Raw genomic sequence first — 12,797 nt, 5'->3', positions numbered from 1 at the left:
AACCACACTTGTTCTGACAAAAAACTGGATAATTCTCAAATTGCATAAGACCCTCTGTGCACACATGGAGTTTCATCACTATTGCTTAAGTCATTTTTTAAGTAGCATGGTATCCGTATTTTATAGTTTCCCATAATTTCTGGAACCGTAGCAACCACAATTTTGGAGTCCGAGACATATGCCCACAAACAGGATTTGAACTAGTGACCCCAATTTTAATAGGGGTCATCTACTGTCCAAGGCCAATGCACATGTGACGTATCAAGCCAATCGGTCAATTTTTTGACGAGTTATTGATCAGAAACAATTTTCACGCTTATTGTGACCTTGACCTTTGACATAGTGACCCCAATTTCAAAAGAGATCATCTACTGTCCAAGGCCTATGGGCATGGGAAGTATCAAGCCAATCCGTCAATTGGTTGACAAGTTATTGATCAGAAACAATGTTCACACTTATTGAGACCAGTGACCTTGACCTTTGACCAAGTGACCCCAATAGGGGTCATCTACTGTCCAAGGCCAATGCACATGTGAAGTATCAAGCCATCGGTAAATTCGTTGACAAGTTCTGGATCCGAAACGAATAGACACTTATTGTGACAGTGACCTTTGACCAATTGATCCCAATTTCAATAGGGGTCATCTACTGTCGAAGGCAAATGCACATGTGAAGTATCAAGCCAATCAGTTAATCCGTTGACGAGTAATGGATCAGAAACGATTTTCACACTTATTGAGACAGTGACCTTGACATAGTGACCCCAATTTCAATAGGGGTTATCTACTGTCCAAGTCCAATGCACCTGTGAAGTACCAAGCCAATCAGTCAATTTGTTGACGAGTTATTGATCAGAAACGATTTTCAAACTTATTGTGACTTTGACCTAGTGACCCCTATTTCAATAGGGGTCATCTACTGTCCAAGACCAATGCACATGTGAAGAATCAAGCCAATCGGTCAATTCGTTGATGAGTTATTGATCAGAAACGATATCTACACTTATTGTGACAGTGACTTTGACTTGGTGACCAATAGGGGTTATCTGCTGTCCAAGGCCAATCCACATGTAAAGTTTCAAGCCAATTGGTCAATCCATTGATGAGTTATTGATCGGAAACGAACTGGTCTACTGACAGACGGACCGACATCCAGCAAAACAATATACCCCCTCTTCTTCGAAGGGGGACATAATAAACAAGATGTGTTTGTGAAACACAATGTCCCCCTATATAATGTTTGACCTTGAAGGATGACCTTGACCTTGTGAAGGATGACCTTGACCTTTCACCACTCAAAATGTGCAGCTCCATGAGATACACATGCATGCCAAATATCAAGTTGCTATCTTCAATATTGCAAAAGTATTCATAAAATAAGCGATTTGGGCCACATATATTTGACCTCTGACCTTGAAGGATGACCTTGACCTTTCACCACTCAAAATGTGCAGCTACATGAGATGCACATGCATGCCAAATATCAAGTTGCTATCTTCAATATTGCAAAAGTATTTATAAAATAAGCGATTTGGGCCACATATATTTGACCTCTGACCTTGAAGGATGACCTTGACCTTGACCTTTCACCACTCAAAATGTGCAGCTCCATGAGATGCACATGCATGCCAAATATCAATTTGCTATCTTCAATATTGCAAAAGTATTCATAAAATGAGCGATTTTGGCCACATATATTTGACCTCTGACCTTGAAGGATTACCTTGACCTTTCACCACTCAAAATGTGCAGCTTCATGAGATACACATGCATGCCAAATATGAAGTTGCTATCTTCAATATAGCAAAAGTTATTGCAAAATGTTAAAGTTGGCGCAAACAGACCAACAGACAGACAGGGCAAAAACAATATGTCCCCCACTACTATAGTGGGGGACATAAAAAGAACGTCATAACAGAGATTCAAACCCCGTAAACTCTGGGATGATAAGCTAGTGTGCTACCACTGCTCCCACAGGCTTTAGTGTTGTTGTTTTTATTACAAACACTTTCTTAGTGCAACACATTTTTCCAAACAGAAGACAACGTTTTACAAAAATCTATATTTTACCAATTTTGGATGATTATTAAATATTAATGCATCAAGATTTTTAAGCTTTTTGCCAGGAGCATTATTTCGCTTGTTTAAACATTATGTATAGATTAATATTTGATTCTATGACTATTATTTTGAAAATTGCCATTTTACCATACTGTGGAAAATTTCTTTTCAGTAGTTTAAGTTTATGCAAGATTTCGACGTTATTTTTCAGTACTTTTTTTAGTTATCCCATAATACAGACTTTTTTAACAGACAGACAGACCGGGGGCAAACCTATAGTCCATTCCAGAGGAACCCTTTGCGGCCTATTAATAAATTAGCTAAAACATTGCATAAATCATCAATAACAATTCAAAACAGCAATATTTAATTAAGGTATTCTACAATTATCCTTGAATTGTTGTAAATCAATCATAATTTGCATGTAGAAAGCCTTTAATACAACACAATCTTCCTGCCATAATTTTATAAAATTTAAATATTAACAAGAGCTTGTCACAGTAGTGCCAATTCCCCGCCGAAATGTGTTGCTTGTATGACAACATTTGTTTTAAGGAGTAGAATAATATTTGTAAAAACAAATAAAGGGAGATAATTCATTATGCTCCGGACAAAAATTTACTTTGAAATTAAATAAAGGGAGATAATTCAAACACTAAGGTAGATAGAGTTATGGTTCTTAGTCACTGCACTTCTCCTACTTGCCATCTGTTTATATTTCAAGTTTCAAGTAAATCCCTTCAGTAGATTTAAAGTTATGCTCCGGACAAAAATTTACTTTAAAATTATATAAAAGGGGAGATAATTCAAAAATTAGGGTAGATAGAGTTATGGTTCTTGGTCACTGCACTTCTCCTAGTTGCCATCTGTTTATATTTCAAGTTTCAAGTAAATCTCTTTAGTAGATTTAGAGTTATGCTCCGGACAAAAAATTACTTAAAGTTATATAAAAGGGGAGATAATTCAAAAACTAAGGTAGACAGAGTTGTGGTTCTTGGTCACTGCACTTCTCCTAGTTGCCATCTGTTTATATTTCAAGTTTCAAGTAAATCCCTTCAGTATATTCAGAGTTATGCTCCGGACAAAAATTTACTTTAAAGTTTTATAAAAGGGGAGATAATTAAAAAAATAAGGTAGATAGAGTTATGGTTCTTGGTCACTGCACTTCTCCTAGTTGCCATCTGTTTATATTCTCAGTTTAAAGTAAATCCATTGAATAGATTTGGAGTTATGCTCCGGACAAAGTTTCGGCCGGCCGGACAGACGGACGGACAGATGGACAGACGGACAGGACCAATTACTATATCCCCTCCGAAATATTTTCGGCGGGGATAAAAATGTCAAATACTTGGCTAAAGTCATGCAGTTTAATATGGAACTTAACATGTTTTTATTTTGCCCTTACTATTAATTTCTAATACACAAATACATGTTGTTAAGGCTCTTGCAAATAAGTTATTTTCTATAAAGTTTAAAAACTTTGTTATTCAAAACAAATATTTACATCCAAATAAACAAATAGCCTCTGTTGATTTTAAGGGATAAATTAATATTTTGTCCCATTCATATAAACACATATTAAAACAACACAATCAAATTGCACCTTTTTAAGTAAAATATGTTTTCAGTGGCAAAAATATATTGATATACATGTATAGGAAAAATATTGACAAATAAAAACTGTTTGTTTAATTATGTTAAATAACTCTTTTAATATGACATATTAAAATAAATAAAATACATTATGGCTGTTTATCTCATCAAAATCTAAATAAATAAGAATTTGAAAAAGATGTGTATATTATTTTACAGAAGAACTCATAAAGTCAATAAATGTTGTACGATAAATATGATAACATTAAAATCACTGACAGGTTATTCAGATGGTAGAATAACAGTGAACAAACTATTATACAAACAAATCTTACTGTTTAGTCAAGTGCTTTGTTACAAAAAGAAAATTGAAAAGGTGGGCGGTGATAATAATTTGTTTTTTCAATCAATTATTATTTTAATACTTTAACAGTTAAATTATTGTATGGTTAACCAATGAAACATTTACAAAGTGCTCATTTAAGGTATTGAACCACTGAAACAATACAATTCAGAGTTCCCAATTGAGCTGCATCATGCAAATATGGGTCTTATGCTATATGATGCAACAGTAACTCTAGACCAGTCTGTGCATGGGCATATTCTGGTAAGGAGCTATGCTATCCGATGATGAGACAAGGAAACCTTGGATGACTTAATACTGGACAGCACAGCTATTGGCCATACCGCATGGGCTGGTCAGAAGTTACACTGGCTCCATTGGCATAAGACCCATTTTTGCATGACGTTGGTAAATTCATCTATTAGTTAAATACCCAGATATATAACAAGGCTTGTCAACTTCAGAACAACCAATCAAGTTTTAAGTAGAGACTGCATGATACAAAACAACATTATTTACGATTTGATGATATACAATATAACAAACAATCAACGACAAAATACATGTTTTAAAAAATAATACAATTACATTAAAATATTATTTTTTTAAAGCATTTGCACTTGTAAATTTACACAAACAGTCATCATCTTGTTTCAATAGCTCTCCTCCAAAATGTAAGTGTGATGATAAAGCCACAGCCTGATGTTAGTAACTAGTGTTCTGTCACACTTGATCCCCCTGAGTTACAACATTAATACACTGTACAAAGTATTTCTTTCTACTTTTTCTTTTTTTTGGTGTTTGATTCAGTAACTTTCTTTGCAGTACCAGGGTAATGTTTCTGTACTTTCTTGTCAGGTTGTTTCTTTTCATCTTTATTGGTCAATCCCACTGTCTCATAAAGTTTTTCTTTTGGTTTCCTTTCAACATCTATGGGTTGGACAGCTACATCACGCTCATTATCCAAAAAATTGTTATATGGTGCTCCATCATTACTTGAATTGCCAATACTTGATATATTCCGAAATGAATTTAACAATTTGTTTGTTTTATCTTCATGTTCAACAACATCTCCTGAATTGGATTTTGAACTTTCATTCGTTTTAGTTGGTTCAGACTGTAATTCACTTAACATGCTGTTCATTTTATCTTGATGTTCATCATCATTATCTTTTTCGGCTTTAGCAAATATTGCTTCATCATTTGGTATATTCCTTGTTTCTGATTTAAATTCAGACACATTCAACAAAACGTTGGCTCTATCTTTATATTCAACAGCAATTGTCTCATTCGCATCCCTAGATTCTTCTTTATGTATTTCAACTGTATTCTTTGATTTGGATTTAGTCTCTTCACTGGTACGTCCTAAAGCGTCATCTTTATCTGATGAAAACACATGTTGTTTCGGCTGTTCATGCTCCTTGTTCCTATTTTCCTTTCTATTGTTACTTGCACCAGCCTCTTCCATATCAAATCCCACTTTCATTTTCATTTTTTCCACTAGTCTCTTCTTTTTGAAAAGTGACAGTTGATCTTCACTGATCTCTGGAAAAAATTCATCGTATGAGTTCTGCGTGAAACCTGATGAGGTTGAATGTTTTTCAGTACTTTGGGCTTTGTTATGTTTATTTCGAAATCCTGGTCTATCCTTATAAACTAAAAGTTTATCCCCAAAGCTTCCAACACCGTTATTTAAGTCTTGAGCTGACTGCTGGTCACCTTTAGACTGTATCACCATGCTCTTATCACATGTATCATCAGAGCTACGACCATGCGCATCATGCCACTGAGTTGGCTCCCATGAAACAAGTTCAGCACAATAAGCCTCTTTCAAGCTTTTCAAAAACACCTAAAAATTAATACTAGTATGTTAAATTGTAATGTGATACTTGCTGACCTTCATATAGACAACAAACAAATAAAACTGTCAAAAGCGAGACTATACGATTTTGTCAAGTAGTTATGAATTTATATGAAATGTGTAAAAAACTTATTATACATATATTTCAATATAAATTAAAATAAAAGTTAAGAAGAATATGTGTTGAAAAATGCGAAATAAGCCATATATTTAATTCTGAAATCGAAAATGTCTGTACAGTCGAATTCGCCAGCATGTATATCATGCATGTACGATGTGAATCTAAATCTAGTTTAACGGTTCATTTTAAATGTCTGCAACGATATCTATTCATACATCACTCCAACACTATCTCCGATCCTAATAAAAAGACGAATGCTTCGGTCATTGTAGAAAAATATGTACGAAATATCATTGTAACAATCGGCTCGGGGCGCTATTTTGTCTTTGCTGCATTTTATGAAATTCGTCTTCAATGTATATTTGGCTTGCCTATTGTATGTTATTGTAACATATTTTTATCAATATATTACAATTTAACACATATACAAATTGTATAGACTCGCTTTAAATCACTCATAAAACCATTCAGAAATATTAAGAACCTGAACAGAGCATTGTAAACTATATCGTTATCACTTAAATCACACAAATATTTATAAACTCTTTTAAAAATCTCAATAATTTGCAATATCCTTATTTATTGGTCAAAAACAACTATTTGTACTTCTGAAGCATTGATTATGTAAGAAATGGAATGAACACACTTGTGATTTATTCCTATGAACAGAACTCCAAATCATTGTTATTGATTGACCAAAATTATCAAATAAACAATAAATGAACATAATTTTTAAGTATCATGATTGCAGAAACCAAATAATAATTACGAACAAAAATGCAACTTATTATGAAAATAAAAATATCTGCCTGATGAAAGAAAAAGTTACAGTCTGGATAAACTGTTTATTTCCAAATATGACCTTTGACCTCTAAGTGTGACCTTGAATTTTGAGGTAGATAGACTGGTGTTATACACAAAACATCATCCCATGATGGTCAACATTTGTGGGAAGTTCTTTTAAAAGTGCTTGAATAATGACACTTGACCGTAGTTACTGCTACTTCCAGCTCTCCGCAAGCTTATGTGACAAAAATCAAGTATTGTATATCATTTAGTTGTCCAAACACAATTTAAGTGATAAGGATTGGATAATGACAGATGAATGTTTGATCTTTCTAAAACAAATTATGAAAATATATTGCATGTTATATTCGTCAAACATGGCAGTAAAAGCTAAAACATTCTTCTACATGGTCAGGTATAGTCACATTTTAAGTTCAGCAAATGAAACATTCCAAACAAATTTTTTGATTATGTACAATAAACAAATTCAGCATATCTTTTGCAAATTTTGTTAGTTCTAATAGATTATTTCTCACATTCTATATGATCTTTCAATTGTTTTCAAAATGTAAATTATGCACTGCTAAAAAATTATTTGTAAAAAATTAAGGCATCACTAAAAAAATTGTTCTGAATTGTTTTTTTATTCTTAGTAAACTTTGTCACACAGTCTATCTATTAAATGGGCCTTTTAACAATTTTGTAAATCGACAATATAAGAAAAAAATGTTTCAGATTTGCAAACTTTTGCTGTAGTTATGATATTTGTGAGGAAAAAGTAATACTGAACATTTACCATGCTCTAAAATATCCATTATATACATCTTTTGACGATTTAAAAACCTGAAAATTATTTGGAGAGTTCTGTTGTTGTCGTTTTGTTTGGTGATACTATGAGGAATGCTTATATAAAATGGGAAGAGGACAATTAAAACGATCGAGGCATGGTAAAGGGGAGATAACCCTGGGTGATGGTTAGGTTAGGGGTCGGGTTAGGGTTAAGGTACGGGTTAAGGCTAACCCAAACCAAAACCCGACCCCTAACCCTTACCCTAACCCTCTAACCCCCCCCCCATGCGCATTACAATACCATGCCTCACTCGTTGTCGTTGTCTGCTTCTCATATAAAATATGTAATTCATCACTCATTGTATGAGCACAGATGGCCGAGTTGTCTAAGCAATAGACTTACTCCAGGGGTCAGTGGTTGGAGCCCAGTTTAGGGTTACTTTTTTCTGTCTTTAATTGTATTTGTTGTTTTTACTGGAGCTTTTTAAATCCAATGTTTAAATTTATTAATATAAAGCAATTACTGACAAACTTCAATACATGCCGAAATCTGTTAAAATGACCCTTTAAATTCGTTTGTCAGGGATATCTATAACAATATGTGGCACATGCCTATTGACTTTTTTGCCACATCAATTTATGTATATTTAATATTATGCATAAGATATTTACCATTTTGTTCTCAGCTGTAATCTGACCCTCCTCGCACATTAGCTGATCCCTGACTTCAGTGAGAATATAGCCGAGAAAATTGCTTCCCTTCCACTTTGTGTCAACAAAGGCCTCGGGCTCATCTGCCGCTAGCCCTATACCCCAGATCTTATCATATGGACTTGCTTTCACGAGAATCTTGGGGTGTGTTTTAAAAAGCTTTTCCTTCAGCTTTTTATTCTGCGAGAACTAACAACAGAAAAGAAGTAAATGTAGACCAGAAAACCACATGCATAAAAATATCTGAAAAGTGACAGCAAAACATCTCATTTATCACGTTTTAGTATAATTTATATTGTCATATACTAGTAACCTTTTGCATAAAAAGACATAATATTATATGAACTGACATGAGATGTCATTTCATATCACAATTTTATAAAATATGTTCAGTACTTGTTTCAATTTTTATAGCATTTTGAAAGTTTTCCATTAAATATCCTTTGTTGGTTTTATAAAATACTTTTAAAATAACAACCAGTGTCAAATCGTTTTATCACCTTTAAATGTTGAACCAAGAATACACATACAATTATTTTTTACATCAGTATTTTGTTTAAGACAAGAATATTCCTCACATTATGTTGGCAATAAATTAAACTTAATAGGCAGTGGGTCATTTCTGTAAAGACTGTTATCCAGTGCAGGTAGTGATTACAAACTTACAGACAATTAGACTCGGTTGACAATACAGCCTTTAGTGTAAAACCCCATACTTCAACGATAAACAGGAATTAGTGCAAGGGCAATCCTACATGATTCCTACCACTTTAAACAAGAGGGCCATGATGGCCCTGTATCGCTCCATTGTTTTTTATGCGAAAAAAACGTACAATGCGCATGGGTTGAAATGTACTCAAGCATGTGACTTTCTCTTTCTATCCCTTGTCCCACTGGGCGCTTTAAGTTGGAAGGGTGAGCATTTTTATATACGGAAAAAGTTACTACCGTGTTAACTAAACATACTAAAAAGCCCGGGAATTGTTGCACAGGTCCTTTGCTTATAACGTAGGTAAATTTATCTCTCCAACAGATATTGTAGTTCTTTCTATTTCACATATTTTTAGATGCTGAAGATCAAATCTACGCATTTGATTTGAAACAGATTCACAAGACCCATATGAATCAAAATGCCTTAACCCTTTACCAAACGACACATTTTGGACTTTCCCAATTTGAAAGAGGTTGCAGACGACAATTAAATTGTAATGGAATCTGAAGGAAATGATCAGGTAGGGTAGAAATAATTGTGATTAAAGGAGAAATTGCTCATCTTGACCTTGACCTTTGACCTATTGACCTACAAATCAATAGGGGTCATCTGCAAGTCATGATCAATGTACCTATTAAGTTTCATGATCCTAGGCGTATTAGCTTTCTTGAGTTATCATCCGGAAACCATTTCACTGTGTAAAGTCACCGTGACCTTGACCTTTGACCTAGTGACCTGAACGTCAATAGGGGACATCTGCGAGTCATGATCAATGTACCTATTTAGTTTCATGATCCTATGCGTAAGCCTTCTTGAGTTATCATCCGGAAGCCATTTTTCTAAGTTGAGTCACCGTGACCTTGACCTTTGACCTAGTGACCTGAAAATCAATAGGGGTCATCTTCGAGTCATGATCAATGTACCTATGAAGTTTCATGATCCTAGGCGTAAGCCTTCATGAGTTATCATCCGGAAGCCATTTTTCTAAGTTGAGTCACCGTGACCTTGACCTTTGACCTAGTGACCTTAAAATCAATAGGGGTCATCTGCGAGTCATGATCAATGTACCTATGAAATTTCAGGATCCTAGGCATAAGCGTTCTTGAGTTTTCATCCGGAAACCATTTTACTATTTCGGGTCACCATGACCTTGACCTTTGACCTAGTGACCTGAAAATCAATAGGGGTCATCTGCGAGTCATGATCAATGTACCTATGAAGTTTCATAATCCTAGGCATAAGCGTTCTTGAGTTATCATCCGGAAACCATTTTACTACTTCGGGTCACCGTGACCTTGACCTTTGATCTAGTGACCTGAAAATCAATAGGGGGTCATCTGCGAGTCATGAACAAATTTGGTAGAGAACTATTAGATATCACTACATACCAAATTTAGTAGCCCTAGGCTCTATAATTATGAACAAGAAGATTTTTAAAGTTTGCACAAAATAGGCCTTATTTAAGCATATGTTCATTTTTGTGACCCCCGGGGCAGGGTCAAATTTGTCCCCAGGGGCCTAATTTGAACAAACTAAGTAGAGACCTATTAGATGTCACTACAAACCGAATTTGGTAGAAATAGTCCGCATAGTTATGGACAAGAAGATTTTTAAAGTTTGCACAAAATGGGCCCAATATAAGCATATGTTCAATTTTGTGACCCCTGTGGAACGGTCAAATTTGATCCCAGGGGCTTAATTTGAACAAACTTGGTAGAGGACTAATAGATGTCATTACATACCAAATTTGGTAGCCCTATGCCATACGGTTATGAACAAGAAGATTTTTAAAGCTTGCACAAAACAGGCCTTATATAAGCAATTTTTCAATTTTTTGACCCCCCCGGGGATGGGTCAAATTTGACCCTAGGGGAATAATTTGAAAAAACTTGGTCGAGGACTATAAGATGTCACTACATACTAAATTGGTAGCCCTAGGCCCAATGGTTATGGACGAGAAGATTTTTAAAGTTTTCACAAAATAGGCCTTATATAAGCAAATTTTCAATTTTTTGACCCCTCAGGGCAGGATCAAATTTGACCCCAGGGGCACAATTTGAAGAAACTTGGTAGAGGACTATAAGATGTCACTACATACCAAATTTGGTAGCCCTAGGCCCTATGGTTATGGACAAGAAGATTTCTAAAGTTTTCACAAAATAGGCCTTATATAAGCAAATTTTCTTTTTTTTTGACCCCCCGGGGCAGGGTCAAATTTGACCCCAGGGGCATAATTTAAAGAAAATTGGTAGAGGACTAAAAGATGTCACTACATACCAAAGTTGGTAGCATTTGGCCCAATGGTTATAGACAAGAAGATTTTTAAAGTTTTCACAAAATAGGACTTATATAAGCAAATTTTCAAATCTTTGACCCCCCCCCCCCCCGGGGCAGGGTCAAATTTGACCCCATGAGCATAATTTGAACAAATTTGGAAGAGGAACATTCCTGAGAAATTTCATCAGAATTGGACCAGTAGTTTAGGAGAAGATGTTTAAAGAAAAAGTTAACGCACGGACGCACGCACGGACGCACGCACGCACGACGGACACAGGACCATGACATAAGCCCCGCTGGCCTCTGGCCAGTGGAGCTAAAAAATTGAACAAGGAAATCCAAAGCACAGATTTATCCTTTGCTGGGATCCATATTGACTCTTGACTTAATTTGTGACCTTGATATGGCATGACCGTCACTGCCTCGTGCCTTCAACATAATAAACATTGAAGGCATGTTCCATGACAATCCATTTAAATTCCTAAATTAAGCCTGTTTTATTTGTAGGGCCAAATACCATACATTATACAGGCGCATAGGTTAAGGCCAAAAGTTCATCAGGTCCCCCGAGTGAAAAAGTTCCAATAAAGTAACATCAAATAAATGTCGTCACAGAATTTAAATTATACAGGCAAACAATACCTTAGCAAGATTTGCAGTTCTGACAACATCAAGACAATGAGCTCTCCACATTGGTTCATGGAAATTGAAGACTTTTCTTCCAAGTGCCTTAATCTTCTTAGGGTCTGATGTCTTCATAATTTTCTTTGCTGTACGGTCATCACCAAACAGGTCTGAAACATGTATATCCAATGCTATAAAAACTGAAACTTCAACATGCAAGATTTTTTTCTGTAATTTGTATATGTTGTCCAATTTTCATATCAATTACAATGTAATTTAAGACAATGAGCTAGGAGTTATGCCTGATCCATAGGTGTATTAAATGCAGTGTGTGTGTGTGCTAAAATCTCTTTGAAATCAGAGTTTGCAATATAAAACATTTCAGCAAACTTGTCAGACAGCCTGTTGCAAAAATGCAACTTTGTTGAAAACTTTATCTTAAATGCATGTATAGTATGAACAACAAAATTGCCTTTTTTGTTCTTATTAGAGTTTCTGTTATTTTTCATCTTAATCAGTTTGTATAGCAGGAGCCAGTGTTATAATTGATATCAAGTTTTTTTTTCGAATTTCCAAATAATCCCTATACTAGAACAACGTTAACCCCTCAACCCTCTCTTTATAGCCATTTTTTTCCCACACTTAAAACCACTACATGATGTTTCACTCCAAATACACTTAAAGTTGTGGTTTATAAAAGATTTATTTTTAATTCTATTTTAGCTATGATATCTTAGATATCATATGCAATGGATCTGAATGATTGGAACCAATTTGAGAGAGATAATCCATGATCATTCCTGTAAATCGTTCATTATAATCTGCCAAGCAGCTCAGGAGAATTAGCCTTTAGAAGAAACTATTCATGCGAACACACACTGACGGATGACAGACATGGCAGTATCCTGAAAGCTCCTCAT

The 12,797-nt window shown here is 35.0% G+C and overlaps 1 protein-coding gene across 2 annotated transcripts in view; it reads right to left on the bottom strand.

Moving 5' to 3' along the window:
* Window positions 1-3,666: 3,666 nt before the first annotated feature.
* The window catches only part of LOC127862693 (A-kinase anchor protein 9-like), a 34,797-nt gene continuing 25,666 nt past the window's right edge, over window positions 3,667-12,797 (bottom strand). For both annotated transcript variants that reach the window (XM_052401943.1, XM_052401944.1), the window contains 3 exons: window positions 11,896-12,047; window positions 8,226-8,453; window positions 3,667-5,845 (listed from right to left, as the gene is read on the bottom strand). In XM_052401943.1, the coding sequence (XP_052257903.1) occupies window positions 4,775-5,845; window positions 8,226-8,453; window positions 11,896-12,047 (1,451 nt within the window). In that variant the 3' untranslated portion in view covers window positions 3,667-4,774. The remainder of the gene's footprint in view (window positions 5,846-8,225; window positions 8,454-11,895; window positions 12,048-12,797) is intronic.

Source organism: Dreissena polymorpha, chromosome 16 (genome assembly GCF_020536995.1).
Source record: "Dreissena polymorpha isolate Duluth1 chromosome 16, UMN_Dpol_1.0, whole genome shotgun sequence".
NCBI classification, from domain to species: domain Eukaryota; kingdom Metazoa; phylum Mollusca; class Bivalvia; order Myida; family Dreissenidae; genus Dreissena; species Dreissena polymorpha.
This window is presented reverse-complemented; position numbering and strand designations above follow the sequence as displayed.